The sequence below is a fragment of the Catharus ustulatus genome, chromosome 17, assembly GCF_009819885.2.
Source record: "Catharus ustulatus isolate bCatUst1 chromosome 17, bCatUst1.pri.v2, whole genome shotgun sequence".
Taxonomy (NCBI): domain Eukaryota; kingdom Metazoa; phylum Chordata; class Aves; order Passeriformes; family Turdidae; genus Catharus; species Catharus ustulatus.
The window spans coordinates 12,668,271-12,683,024 of NC_046237.1; the positions used below are offsets into that span (position 1 = coordinate 12,668,271).

Sequence of the window (14,754 nt, forward strand, 5' to 3'; positions counted from 1 at the left end):
GACATGAAGAGCCAGGAAGGCATTTGGGATGCACAGGAGCTGGTGTGCAGATGGCATTTTATTAACTCTTTGTTTTGCCTTTCTAGTTTGATGGGGAGAACATGTACATGGGGATGAACGACAACGCCCAGGAGTTTCTATCGGCCAATCAGGTAAGTGCTGTTTGCCTGGGTGACATTTTTAGAGGCCTAAAGCACAAATTCTAGGAGCTCCCTGTGAACCTGCCCTCCTGGGACATGAGGAGTGTCCAGGAGGGGGTCAGAGCCCAGCTGCTGCCAAGGCTACACTTGGTGAAGGGATTGGGATGCACTTCCATCCTGGTACTGCAGCCTGGCTCTGCTGAAAAGCTTTGCTGAAAAGCTTTGCCTCAGCATCCCTCACTCAAAAGGAAGGTGCAGTTGGTGTTCGTGGGTGCAGTGAAGTTTCCAAGTATTGTGTGCAGTTCAGGTGTCTCCTTCCCTCATGTGGACTATTTCCTGTAGCTTAATAGATTAACAGGGGAGAAAAAGGAATCAAAGGGTTCCTGTTTTGGAGCTGGAAACCCATGTGTGGAGGACCAGAATAGAAGTGTTCGTGTCTTGCAGATGCCTGAGCCTTCTCTGGGCTTGGATACACATGGAAAAAACCTGGAGTGGGTCCCTGAACATGTATATGGATTGGAACATGATCCTTGAGGTGATGTTCTGACCCAACTCTGTGATTCTAGGAGGTTAAGCCCATATTTAAGTCCTGCTGGGACAGGAGGACTTCAGCACATGCTTTTCTGTCCCCCTGACCTGGAGATGAGAGCTGGTCCCCTGTGCACCCCTCAGGGGTGGCCTGGCATGGTTAGAGGTGCTGCACCCTCAGCACAAAGCATCTCATCACATGCAGCCTTGGGAGGGAAGGTGGCAGTTCCTGGCTGACACATCCCACCATCCCGTTTTTGGGCTGTTTTGTTGACCACAGAATGCCCGTGGGGTTTGGGACATCACTGTGGATTGCAAAGCTTGTGAGTCATGCACGGTGCTCCAACAGCAGCAGGGGTTAAACTCTGCCCATATCACACTGGGAAAGGGATGAAATCCTATGGTTTGCCTCCTTGGAGCACAGCATGCACTGGCTCATTGCTCAGGAGAGCTGTTCCTGCTCTGGCACTGGAAGCTGGCACTGCAGCATGGGGAGAGGTTGTTCTTTGTGAGGAGAAATTCCAGGGTGGGGAAGGAACAGCAAACTTTGTGCTTCTGAGTGATTCAGCAGAAACAAATATGTGTTCAACCAACAACAGCGTGGGGTTGATTGTCAGAGCCAGGAATTGCCAGAGGGTGAGTAAATATGGGAAAGAAAGGGGTGATCCCTAAGTGCCCCATCCAGGGGTCAGCCCTGAGCCACATGTTGTAGATGATCACAGGGTACTTGTTGTAGGGTTTTTTTTATATTATTTTGATAGATATGATTGGCAAGGGACAAGGATTTCTCTGGGAAGGACTGGCAGTGCTGGCACAGGGACCAGCCACAGTCCCTGGCCATGATGTGCCTGCAGGACCAGGCTGGATTTGAGCCATGGCCAGCATGAACCACTTGTGTTTCCTTCTTGGCATCTATGTCGTGCCATTTCCCTCAAGGATGGGTGTGAAAGGGAGGTCAGAAGGGGTGCTGTGGGGTTGGGAATGGTTTGTTGCACCTCAAGGAGGAGGGTTGGCTCCCAAAGGAAAGCAGAGATTACCATATAGCAGAGGATTCATGAATTTGATCCTGGAGAAGGACCAACCAAGCCAGCTTAGATCCCTGTAACCTGGGCAACAGGAGTTTACTCTTCATTTGCTCCCTGTTTACTTGCTGACCTTTATTTCCCATTTTGGAATAGCAGTTGAGGATGGAGAGGGAGGAAGGTTCTTTCCCATTGAAGTGATGGCTTCGTGCACAGAGGCTGTGCTGCTCTTTCTCCACCACCAAAAGCACTGTAGAGAGGAACATGGAAAAGAAATGTGGAAGTTTGCCTTGTTGCATCCCCAGTTCCCTCCCTGTGCTGGTATGGGGCAGTCAGAGAGGAGCTGGGTGGCACCTGGGGCTCTGTGGAAGGCCACAGTGCCTCCCCACGAGCTCATCTGGGGTGGCAGGAGTGTAACTGGGAGGGCAGGTGAGGATCCCAGTTCATGCCCTGCAGGGATGTGGGTTCACACCCAGCATGAGCTTTGGCCAAGTAGGATGAGGAGCAGCTTCCTCCTCACCCTCCTCAGTGCATGATCTCCCTTTATTGGCCTGCACATCAGCACTTGTTTACTGGTTTTACAGCCCCAGCCATGACTTCAGCACTAATGACACAACTCTGTTATTTAACTGGGGGTTCCAGATGGCTCTTTGTTTGCTAAAGCTGTTGTAACCCGAAGGAGTACATTAAACAGCAGGAGGGGGGTTTCACAATCTCACCTCAGAGGCTGCTGAACCACCACATACCTCTACAGCCCACGTGGGACATCCAACAGCCTTTGGGTTCTGTCAAGACAAAGGCAGATTTTACAGACTCAGGACTGGAACCATCCCACTGCAGCAGATGAGCCTGGTGGGTTGGGTTTTTTCTCCATCATGATCCTGCAGCTCCCCAACATCAGCTTTGTCTCACTCCCTTGTCTTGGTTTTAATCCTAGGGAGTTCTGTTCAGCCCAGGGCAGAAGGCTCCAGGGAAAGCTCAGAGCCCCTTGCAGGGGCTAAAGGGGCTCCAGGAGAGCTGGGGAGGGACTGGGACAAGGGATGGAGGGACAGGACACAGGGAATGGCTCCCACTGCCAGAGGGCAGGGATGGATGGATATTGGGAGGGAATTGTTCCCTGTGGGGGTGGTGAGGCCCTGGCACAGAGCAGCTGTGGCTGCCCCTGGATCCCTGGAGTGTCCAAGGCCAGGCTGGATATTGGAGTTTGGAGCAACCTGGGACAGTGAAAAGTGTCCCTGCCCATGGCAGGGGTGGAATGAGATGAGGTTTAAGGTCCCTTCCAACCCAAACTTTTCTGGGTTTCTGCAGTTTCTCATGGCAGGAGTGTGGTAAAGCCAGGGTCAGGGTCCTCCTGCCTCTCCTTCATTATTCCCTGCCTAGCTGCCAGCTTGAGGGGAAGAAGAAACAAATGTCCACAACAAAACCCATATAAAACCCCCACAAAACATCACCCAAAGCATATGGAAGCCAGGTGACCTCTTCCTTCCCCTCATCTTCCTTGTTGGGATGGCTTTTGTGCCATGCCTGCAGCTCCTGTCATCCCAGAGGGGTTGGACTCAGCTGAGGACAAAATGCAGAAATAAAGGAACCTAAAACATAATGAGAGCACTGACAGCTCATGCCAGCACAACCTGCTTGGGGAAAATAATTCCTCTTGTTCCACCAAATAGGAGGGACATTTGACCCCAGAAGTGAGTCAAATGTGAAATGTAATTCAACCTCCAGCAGAGGCCAGGGTATAAATGCAAGCTGACATCTGATCAAACCATCATGGACATTTGACCCCCGAGATGAGTGAGGTATCTCTTGTGTCTCATGGAGTCAGCAGAGCATCATTCCTCACCCCTGTCAATTTTCCTTCTTTCTTTCCCACCCCCTTCCCCAAACAAAGGTAAGGAATTAAGTAATTTGAAAAATCCCAAGGAACACACAGAAATGAAGTGCTCTGAAAGATTAGTAAAAATGCAACGGTGCTGGTAAAAGAAATAAAAACACCTGCAAAATCAGTGGAAAAAGATATTTATTAAGGTCTTTGTGATAAGGAGAATAACACCAGGAAAGGGAAAGTTTGGGAAATTCCAGGACAGGAATGAGGTTGGTTTTATTTGGCATGGAGACTTTTGCTCTTGCATGAACAGTCCATGGGTACTTTAAAAAATGCATTAACTCTGCCCTGTGAGAAGGTATCATCATCAGGTGTGCTGGGTGAAGAAATGCAGGAGCTGCCTTGTCAGGGAGCTGGGGATGATGGGGTGAGGTTGTGGGGACTGCCAGGCCCTGGCATGGCTTTGGGGACCACTGTCCCTTGGCTCCTGGGAGCAGGGGTGTGACTGCACCAGCAGTGCAGGGACATGACAGAACACCTTAGGGAGGCTGTTTGCTGCATTTCACCTCCCTCCATGACTATCTCTGGCTGCTAGCAGGGCAACAGGCAGCTTGAAGGGGGAAAGAGCTGATTATTCATCCCATCAGTTGGGATCCTGTGCCTCATCCAAGCAGATTTCAGTGCATGGCTTATTCCAGCTGAGCAACCAGCCCTTCTTTGTCCCAGCAAGTTAATTTGTGTGACTCCTCATGGAAAGGCTGTTCAACACCACTGTGGTTTGTTCAGGCCAGGGAGACTGTGTAAGCAGCTCTGCTTTTGGAAGGGAGGGCACAGGCAGGACCCACTGCTATAAAGTGTTGAAAATTTGAGAGTTCAGTTGAAAATAGGACAGTTAAATGGACAAAGCTAATTTGCACATCATTTCCTCCTCCTAATGCTGTTCCTGTGTGTTGCTCTTGCTGGCAGTCTCATGCTGCTCGTCTTTGTGCCAAAAATGTCAGGTGTTGGGAGCCAGGTTTGCACAGCAGCACTGAGCAGCCTGGGGTGGTGGAAGTGTCCTTCCCATGGCAGGGGCATGGAACTGGATGGTCCTTAAGATCCACCCCAAACCATTCCAGGATTCTACAACTGGAAAAGGGGGAAAGCCCAGAGAAGCTGTGGCTGCCCCTGGATCCCTGCAAGTGTCCAAGGCCAGGTTGGATGGGCTGGGAGCACGTGGGATGGTGGAGGTGGAATGGCAGGAGGTGGAATGGGATAGGCTTTGTCCCTCCCCACCCATCCATTCTGGGATTCTATGACTGAAAAAGGCAGGATTTCCCCCAAGCCTGGTGAGACACCTGCTGCAGATGACGTCAAATGTCTCAGCTGATGTGCAGAACAGCACAGGGGGCTTTCATTTGGGCTCTGGGCATTAGGGTGAGACTGGGTAACTCATGGATGGGCTGTTTACACACTGCCAAGAAAGCAAATCCATGTTTCTGTGTTTCTGTGGGGCTATGGATATGTGTGGAACAGAAGGTGGATTTTCCCTGGCTGTGTGTGAATCCCTGTACCCTGGCTGGGTGCAGGGGTTTTGCTGACACCCCGAGGGAGATGCAGTTAGGAGAGATGATATTTGTCATGTGCACACACAGGCACAGCATCTGCCTTCAGCAGGGTGACCATGAGTGTGGGGTGAGGCAGGGCCACCCCTTCCTGCACACGTGGGCTCCATCTGCGGTGTCCCCACGTGCCTGCACGTGTGTAAATCAACATTTATCTCCTGTATCCATTGCCCTTTATCTCCCTGCCTCGTGTATCCCCACGCTGGGCTCTGTATTAGCCATAATAGATACAGTGAGTCACTGATCTGGTGGGTCAAATGGTCAGGGCTCTTTGATCAGCCGTCAGGATCCATTACCACCAGGGCCTCCGCTGGGGCTGGAATTACAACTTACATTTGACTCATTCCTGGGGTCAAAACGTCCCTCTTACTTGATCGAATGACAGAAATTGTATAATTTGTATATATCCCTGAGCCATATGTGCTCTGAGTGCCACTCTAATGTGTTTTATAAAGGCACAGCTGTCTTGGTGACTTATTTAAAATGGGATTTTGAAGTAGTGTTCTTGCCGTTTAATGTCCTCATTCAGGGTTACACAAGGTTTATCAAATAATAAATAACATTTAGAACATTGCTTTTAACATAACAATGGCTTTGCTGGTTATAAGGAACTGGGCGGTCCAGTAAAGCTGTGTTTGGTAAATAAGTGATAATGCAGAAAGCAAAGATAGGATAATTAGAAATTAATGATGTGTGGGAAGCTATGGATACCTTCCTCATGTTCTGCTAATGCTCCAGACGAGACACAGCTCCTCTTGGCAGCCTCTGCTATAAACTGTGCCTTCAAACCCTGTCATAATACTGGCAGACGTGCTGTTCCCACCAATCTTGACTGAATCACAGCAAAATGTCAACACTTGATAAAATAAACCTGGGGCTGGGGCAGACCCATGGAAGTGCAGGGTTCCCCATCCCGTGGGGACCAGGGAGCCAGGGCACAGTGACTGAAGTGGCTGTGGAGCCTGGGCAGGGTGAGGGTAACTGGGTGCTGCTAATGAAGGTGTGGCTCACCCTGCCTTGTTCTGCTCCTCCCTCCAGAGTGGGAACTGTGGAATGGAACCCAGCTGGATTTTGGTTTTCAGTCCATCCATCAGTGTTGGGGCTGCTCTGTCACTGACAGCATAGCAACAACATGCAATTGCTCAGGTGGGAGATGTTTTTATGCAGTTGGTCTCTGACCTAACAGATGTGTGAATTTGGAGGAGGTTCCAGCATTTTGTTTGACCCATAAAGTGCAGCAGGTTGCTCATGGTCACCACAGGCACTGCCTCCAAGCCAGGATTGCTCCAGAAGAAAGGCAGGAAGAACCCAGCAGATCACACACAGGGCTGAGCAATTCCTTGCAGTGGTCCTTCTCTTGAGGCTTATAAAAAACATCTGCACAGAAAATTAGAGCCTATGGTGAGGTTATTCTTTGTGCAATTTCCACTCAGGTCCCCTAATGAACTTTGGTGTTTCTAATTAATTCTTTGCACATGAAGAAATTTGTTTTGATTTTCACAGAATCAGAGAATGTATTGGGATGGAAGGCACCCTTAAAAGTCATCTAATTCAAACCCTCTGCAAGGAGCAGGGACATCTCTAACTAGATCAATTGCTCAGGGCCCTGTCCAAGAAGACCTTGGATGTTCCCAGGGATGGGACATCCACAGCTTTTCTGGGCAAGCTGTGCCAGGTTTCACCACCCTGACTCAGTAACTGAGGAGTCAGGGTTGGGGGCTCCATATTCTGTTGATTTTTGGCTTGATCTGTTGATCACAGGAACAGATGATATCAGAGGTTGGTCAATGTTAAAGGAAGTCACATATAAATGAGGGGTTTAAGTAAGGGCCTCCTTTTTTAAGGGGGGCTTGGAGAGCTCTGGTGCTTGTGAATCTCCAGCAGTCTTGTGCTGTTTGGACTTTACTCTTGTGCCTGTGCAGAATCTTGATCTCTTCCAATCTGCAAATAATCTGTATTCTTGAAGTCTGGAATTGGCTCCATCAGGGGCAGAGCACGCCTGAAAGTAAATAAGTGATGACTCCCCAGTCCCTTTACAAGGCTGCATTGCAAATACTGCAAGAACATACAGATATCTGTGTATAAAAGACCCCTGGTGAAGGGAAGGGAAGAGAGAGGTTTGTATGGACTCAGAGTTGAAAGAGGATTACACAGAGTTTGGGAGTGTGCACTGCAGGCCCCCATGCTAAGATACAGATTTTGCTCTTTCCCTGCTGTTCTTTGAGTAATACTGTATAATTTCATATGTTGTGCTGGAGAAGGAAAAATAGAGGGGAGACATTGATAGATACTAAATGCCTTTCTCAGCAGACAATTCAGGAAGAATCTCATGTACTATTTTAGAATGAACAATAGAGTGTTACATGTCATTTATTATAATCAGCAGCTAATGGAAACCCTTCCAGGAGGGGTTTGGGAGTTGAGCACAACTACAGCTGATGATCCAGGCTTGTGAATTTTGCATGAACTCCTGTGTGACAGTGAAATTTTTGAAAGGTGCAGTCAGGAAGTGATTCCTGTAGCTTAGTCATAGCAAGGGAAGGTTTTACTGCTGCTTCAAGGCTGGCTATAGTGTTTAAATAAAATAATAATAAAAAATCTCTTTGTGTTACAAGCAGAGTGAACATCATTCTCAGCCCTTGGTCTCCAGGGACTCCTAACTTTTTAGCAATAGGGTGTTTGAAAAACAGCCACCAAGCATCCCAGAGTGAAAAACTAACGCAATTGAGCCACTCCTGGACCAGAATGGATGGTCTCTGCTTCTATTGCACTCACTCTGGGAAAAAAAAATAGCATCTCAAACAGCTGAAGACACCTGTCAGGTGGCACAGAGCACCTGGTAGGGATGGGAAACACTGAAACTGTCGTGGTGGCCGAATTTCTTGTGTAGCTATTTCATCAAGGAGATTGCAGAGAGGTTTAGGGGCACAGGCAGGAGGGAGGAGATCCTCGGGTGTACTGGAGGACACACACCACACTTGACAGCCTGAGGGCTGGGCACAGCATCCACCACTCCCCGAGGTCCCCTGGAGACCATAGCCAGCTCTGCCCAGTCCCAGCAGTTACCTTTCCTTGTCTTTCCTGTGTCTTTCCAGGGTTTTCTGGGATATGAATCAGCTCAGAGAATGTTTTTGACCCAGTGCTGAAGAGTGTCTGTGTAAAGCAGCACACCTTGCTGTAGCCCTTGTTCTGTGAGATGTGGAATCAAAACGTGCCTGAGGATCCTCAGCCAGAGCTAGGATTTCTTTTGCAGTGAGAAGGCCTGTAAACAATGAAACACTTGAAAATTAATAATAAAAATCCAATCTGTGCAGGAGATTGTCCCAGGGCTGGAGGCAGCAGAGCTGCAGCTGTGGAGGTGGTGGGAACCCAGGGGCTGGGGAGGTGATGGGAACCTGGCGGGGCAGAGAAGCAGCAGCAGGACCATGTTCATCCCCCTGAGAAACAGCCTTTGCTGCTGCTGCATCTTGATCTGAATGTTTCCATAAAGAAAATACTGATTACTGACATGAGTTCTGAGAGAGGATTGGGCATGGGTGATTCTTGGTGCTGAAATTCCATCGTGCTCACCAGTGGGGCTGAAGGAAAGGTGCATCCCAGATCCCTGAGTGCTGGAGGGTGAAGGACATGGAGTAACTGGGACTGCCTCAGAGCTCTGTGGGGCACAGCTGAGTCCAGTCAGACTGAACAGGAGCTGCTGGTGGCTCCTGTGGCATGAGGACACATGGCCTGGCTGTCCAGCAATGCTGCAGGGCTTGTACAGCCAGAGGCTAAGAAAAGAGCAGCAAATGACAGAGGAAGGTGATAGGTGCTTTAGCCAAAAAAGTGTCACTTTATCATGGATTTCCCCTGTGGTTTACTTCTGTAAAGGGACTGCACATGATATAAAGAGAGCCACTGTCTTTGATGGTCAGCATGGCCTAGGGCAAGGTGGAGACCAGCATGGGAACAACCTGGAGCAGCTCTGGAGAGAGCAGATCCCCTTTAAAGCACAGCTCTCAGCTGGATTGGTGTTTGTGTGTGCTTTAAACCCTCACCAGGGCCCCTCTGGTCAGCTCCTGGGCTGGCCTTGAGTGAGTGGTGGCAGTCACTTCAGCCAAGGCAATCCCAGAGCTGTTTGTGCCTTTGAATCCCCCAGCTCCTTGTGCTGAGCCAATTCCTCAGCACGTGTGTCCCGAATTCCTGCAGTGACACAGTGTGCCAGGGAGCCAAGGGCTGATGCTGAGCTCTGCCAGTGCAGCCCCATGGCTCCTGGAGCTGTGATTTCCTCCTGTGTCCTGTTGGGGCTGGGTTTGGCTCCTGCAGAGGGTGGTTTACTTCTCTGATGGACCTCTGGGGAGTTGCTCTGGAAAACTCTGTTTGTTTGTGGAAATGCAGCTCCTTGGGCCGCAGCAGTGTGGAAGAAAATACCCAGCCCATTGCTTTTGGGATTTCCTTTCCCAATTGATTGATTACTTCTTCCCTCCTCATCAGAGACCCATCCTGAGCTGGTGTTTGGGTCTGCTGTCACAGCACAGTGATTAACTGAGGAGCCACTTACTTCCAGCAGGAAAATGTTATTTTCCACTTCAGCATTTGGATGAAGGCCTGGGCAGAAAGGAAAACCCCTCTGTTGCCTTGGCTGATGACAGAGTGAGCCCTTCTCCCTGTGTCAGCTCTGAGGCTGCCCTGGGCACGTGCAGGGTTGGGCTCCATTCCAGCCCCACAAGGGCAGGACCGTCAGCAGAGCATCTGTATCCAAAACAGAGTGGCCAGCAGGATGAGGGGAGTGACTGTCCCCTGGGCTGGCACTGCTGTGCCCAGCTCACAGGAAAGGCATGGAGGGGCTGGAGTGTCCAGGGAAGGGTCTGGAGCCCCAGGAGGGGCTGGAGTGTCCAGGGAAGGGTCTGGAGTCCCAGGAGGGGCTGAGGGAGCTGGAAAGGGGCTCAGCCTGGAGAAAAGGAGGCTCAGGGGGGCCCTTGTGGCTCTGCACAACTCCCTGACAGGAGGGGACAGCCAGGGGGATCGGGCTCTGGGAACAGGCAAATATCAATAGAGGAAATGGGCTCATACTGTGCTGTGACAGATTTAGATTGGATATCAGGAGGAATTTCTTCACTGGGAGGGTTCAGACATTGTCAGGAGCTGCCAGGTGGGTGGTGGAGGTCCCATCCCTGGAGGTGTCCAAGGAGCACCTGGCCATGGTGCTCAGTGCTCAGGGCTGGGTGACAAGGTGGGGATCAGTCCCAGGTTGGACTCTGTGCTGTTGGAGAGCTTCTCCCTGACTGATGGCATGGTGTCAGGGCTCTGCAGGCACTGCAGGGTGAGGGCTGTGAATCCCACCCAGAGTGCCTCCAGTCCCCTGTGTTCCTGGGGACAGAGTGCCACCAGTCCCCAGTGCTCCTGGGGACAGTGCCACCAGTCCCCTGTGCTCCTGGGGACACAATGCCACCAGTCCCCAGTGCTCCTGGGGACACAATGCCACCAGTCCCCAGTGCTCCTGGGGACAGTGCCACCAGTCCCCTGTGCTCCTGGGGACACAATGCCACCAGTCCCCGGTGCTCCTGGGGACAGAGTGCCACCAGTCCCCGGTGCTCCTGGGGACAGAGTGCCACCAGATCCCAATGCTTCCAGGGACAGAGTGCCACCAGTCCCCTGTGCTCCTAGGGACACAATGCCACCAGTCCCCTGTGTTCCTAGGGACACAATGCCACCAGTCCCCAGTGCTTCTCCTCCTGGGGGGAGGGCTTCAGTCTCTCCCTCTCAGGTGACACACCAGGTCACACTGGTGAGAGCCAAGAACCAGGGGCAGCTGGGCAGCTTTCCCAGGGAGGTGACCCAGCTGAAGGATGGTTGTCACGGCAGCTCCATGAGTTCCATGTTTGGTCCATGCTCCATCACCTGCTTGGCAGTTCTGTGCTGGGTCTCACCCATCACTGCCAGCACTTCCATGATCAGCAGCCTCCGAGCCAGCCTGAATTAAACTTATCTCAAAGTAGCAAATCCATCAGCTGCCATCAAAAGTGCCGGCTGTGCTGCTGTCTAGCTCAGGTCTATACATCTCTGTACACCGTAAAGGGCAAAATATGACTTGGCTTTTATTACTTTAATTAAAACACGAGTGAAGAGTATGAGATTCATATTAAATTGTATTTTCCTGGCTGCTGTAGGAAGGAGCTAACTGATCTGATTACCATGAAGATTACAAACTATCAAAGTGAAAAAGAGCTTTTTGCAAGTATTTCATATTAAAACCTTCAAACATAACACTTTAAGAATAATTATAGTTGTATTACTGGAAAATGATTCATGAATTCTGAATAAATATAAGACCCTTAAAGGGAAATGTTCCAAGACCACAGTTTTCATTCCAATCTGATGAAATTTAGTATCATTTTAGAACTGTAGAATAGAATGAAAAAAATATGTACATAGACTGTATTGAATATATGTCAGACTAAACTAATGAGATTTTTTACATCAACTCTGAGCACGAACGCAGACAAATGGAATAGCCATCCTCATTTTCTATAATAGAAAGCACCAAAAGGGAAGGCAGAAAGGATCTTACTGCTCACAAGTCTTTATTCCACCCTTGATTGTTAAATAATATATTTTAAGTTCTCATATCTTGCCGGCAGAATGTTTGAACTGACACTAATGGGTATGTAAGAGAAAAGAGTGAGTTCTAAAAAAAAAAATGAGGAAAGGCTAGGATTGGGAATTTTATCAGTATTCCCAGTGGGCTGTAATAAAGATACTTTTCACACAATACAGTGAATGTTTACAGCAGACAGTTTAGTTTCCTTCCAACAATTATAAGAGAAATTGAATCTCAGGAAATGTTAGTTTTCGCTAAAATTAGACAAAACAATAAAGATACCCCCGAAAGTTTATTAAGGAGGGGGGAAAAAAAAAAAAGAAAAGCCATCAGTCTCTGGAAGACAATTTAACAAATTTATTTTAAGAATTCCAGATGACTTCTAAACAAAACTGCACACCTACGTGGTGCTGCGGGCTCAGGCTCCCCATGGGAGCTGCTTTTCTCCTGAGAAGCTTTCTTTCCCAGGCTTCATGAATTCCTAGTGCATTTTGGAAGCAAATATCCAAAAGGTGCTTGTTTCCAGGCTGGATCCAGCTGGAGAACCATGCCCATCATTTCTGCAAGCAGGTGAGGCAGCAGGGAGCAGCAGGTCACGTTTTCTGGGGTCAGGTCAGGGTGCTGCAAGCCTGGGAGCCCACACTGGTATTGAGAGCAAGTTGCTGGGCACTCGAATGCAACTTTAGGAAGGATCTTACCTTGCTCAGACAGAGATGCTGGCTGTCCAAAACCAATTAAAAAATAAAAAAGAAAGATGTTCTGTAAAGTGCAGGAAACTCTGAGTGCTCTGAGCAGCTCATGTGATGGTGTTTAATTTTTGAAACACGGCGAGTGAAGCATGCAGTGGAATTCTGCCTGTCCTGATTTCCAGACTTGTGCTGCAGGAGTGCTGCAGTATCCCTGCCAGAGACACCTGCTTTCCTCTCTTTTGTCCATGCAATCCTTGAATTTTGACTTCTTTCTCACTGTGTTTCAGTCTGGAAAGAGATTCCTGTTATTTGATACCAAGAGTAGGGATGGAGGAGAGGTGGTGGAAGCTGATGCAGCTTAGCTTGCAGACAAACTTCACTAATACTCTCCCTCAAAATGGTGTGTCCCATTTTGGCTGTGTTTGGGGTCAGACTGGGCTGGTGCTGCTTGGTAACACCAAGAGGGACTCGAGGTGCCCAGTTTGGTACTGGAATTGGCAATAGAAGCACTTGGCTCTGAGTCATTCCAGCCTTATGGAAATGTCTAGGCCTTGTGTGGGCTTGGATTTGACAGATAGCAGCTGCAGCCCTTGAGTACACCGGGAAAATGTGAATTTTACCATGGGGTTGAGGTTTTGGCTTTGGTGTGTGCAGCCCTGTCGTGCTCAGAGCCTCTCCCTCCTCTCCATCAGCATCTCTCTCTCATTGTGACTCTTCCACTTCTGCCCAGGCTTTTGGAACAGTTCAGGTTCTAGCTGGTGTTTCTAAGCCAGTGAAAAGAACAGAAACTCCTCTCCAGCTGCTCAATGAACAGAGAATTTCAGGTGGTTTGTCCTCTGTAGAGCTGGGGGTGAGTTTCTCTTCTGGCCTCGTGCCTTGGGTGTTTGGTTGGACCTTGTGTTTGTGTGATGAGGATGGGCTGGTGTGGATGTAAAGCCTCCTGCACCTTCTTTTCCTCTGCAGAGCCATTCCCTGTGTCCCCAAGTGTTGTCCATGGGAGTTGGTCCCTGACACAGGCTGCTGGCTGTGAGCAGCAGATTGAGGCCCTGCCTGTCCTAGATGGACAGCTGCCCTTACTTTAGGCAACCATTGCCATTTTGATTATTAATGTGGTTTTCCTTTTTGCTTCCCTCCTGAAAGGTTGGTTCCTACTCTCACTGCTCATTTTGTCCAGGTTGCCTAATGCTGTAGAAGGAATTTGATGAGTGTCTGATTTAGGGCATAGATGAGCCTCTCCCAGCCATGTGTGTGTTCCTGTCTTTTTTTAGATACCATATATAAGCCTGGTTTTATTAAAGAAAAAAAAAGTTGTTAAAAATGTTAAAGATAAAATCTGTTTGTTTCCCAAAATTCACATATTGGAGGCTTAAGACTGAGATTTTCACACCTACTCTGGGGATTTGGATACTTGGCCATGCACCATGTTCCAGTTCTCACAGTTCTGTCACAAGTCTCTTGGTGCTTCCTGCTTTCCCTAACAGCCACAGCACCTTTGTGCTCCTGTGACATGACAGCTTCTGCTTTGGATGAGAGAGGAAAAGAACAAAATTCTTGAAGCTGTGGAAGGAAGAGTCATAATTGTGACTCTGAGTAACTGCAAAGGAGGTAGAGAGAGATCCTGTGTGATTATCAGGGAGTGCTTTGGGTGGGAAGGGACCTTGAAGTTCACATGCAATGGTCAGGGACACCTTCCACTATCCCAGGGTGCTCCCAGCCCCAGCATCCAGCCTGGCCTTGGACACTTCAGGGATCCAGGGGCAGCCACAGCTTCTCTTACCTTGACATGGACTGGGAGCACTGGGAGTACTGGGTTCAGGGGATATGGTCAGTCAAAGGTTGTGCTTGATGATCTTAGAGGCCTTTTTCAACCTCAGTGATTCTGTGACTGGCATGTTGCTGAGTTGTGCATATTTAGGATCTGCACTGAGTGGGACATCCCAAACCCATGGCTCATCTGTCAGAGACCTCCCTTGGCCACCCAAACCCCAAACTGCACTGAATTGGATCCCCATCCCACCTCAAGGCTTGCTTTGGCAGAGCTGACTCAGATTGTTTTGCTTTGGCACATCTCCCATGTGCCAGAGCCAGGTTTGGGGGGCTGAGGATCTTTGGGATAGCATGGGAAGCTGATTTACCACCCTGGTGATTTCATTTCATTTCCTTTCCCCATTTCAGCAACTTCCTGGCAGCCTGAAATATTTGGCAGTGGATGGATGGGGGAAGAATTTCAAGCTGCTCTTGGGGGTGAAGAGTAGAGAGGGGAAGGAAGAAGGTGGCATTTTGCAAAGCTGTGGTACATTGTTAATTTTAATAAAATAAATGTAAAAAAAAAGGTAAGCAGCACCTCAGCTGCTGAGGCGACAGGC

The 14,754-nt window shown here is 49.2% G+C and overlaps 1 protein-coding gene across 1 annotated transcript in view; it reads left to right on the forward strand.

Annotated features, from left to right (window-relative positions):
* TOX2 (TOX high mobility group box family member 2) overlaps positions 1-14,754 on the forward strand; it is a 153,958-nt gene that overhangs the window by 62,214 nt on the left and 76,990 nt on the right. The window contains exon 2 of the mRNA XM_033074890.1: positions 87-152. Within this exon, the coding sequence (XP_032930781.1) occupies positions 87-152 (66 nt within the window). The remainder of the gene's footprint in view (positions 1-86; positions 153-14,754) is intronic.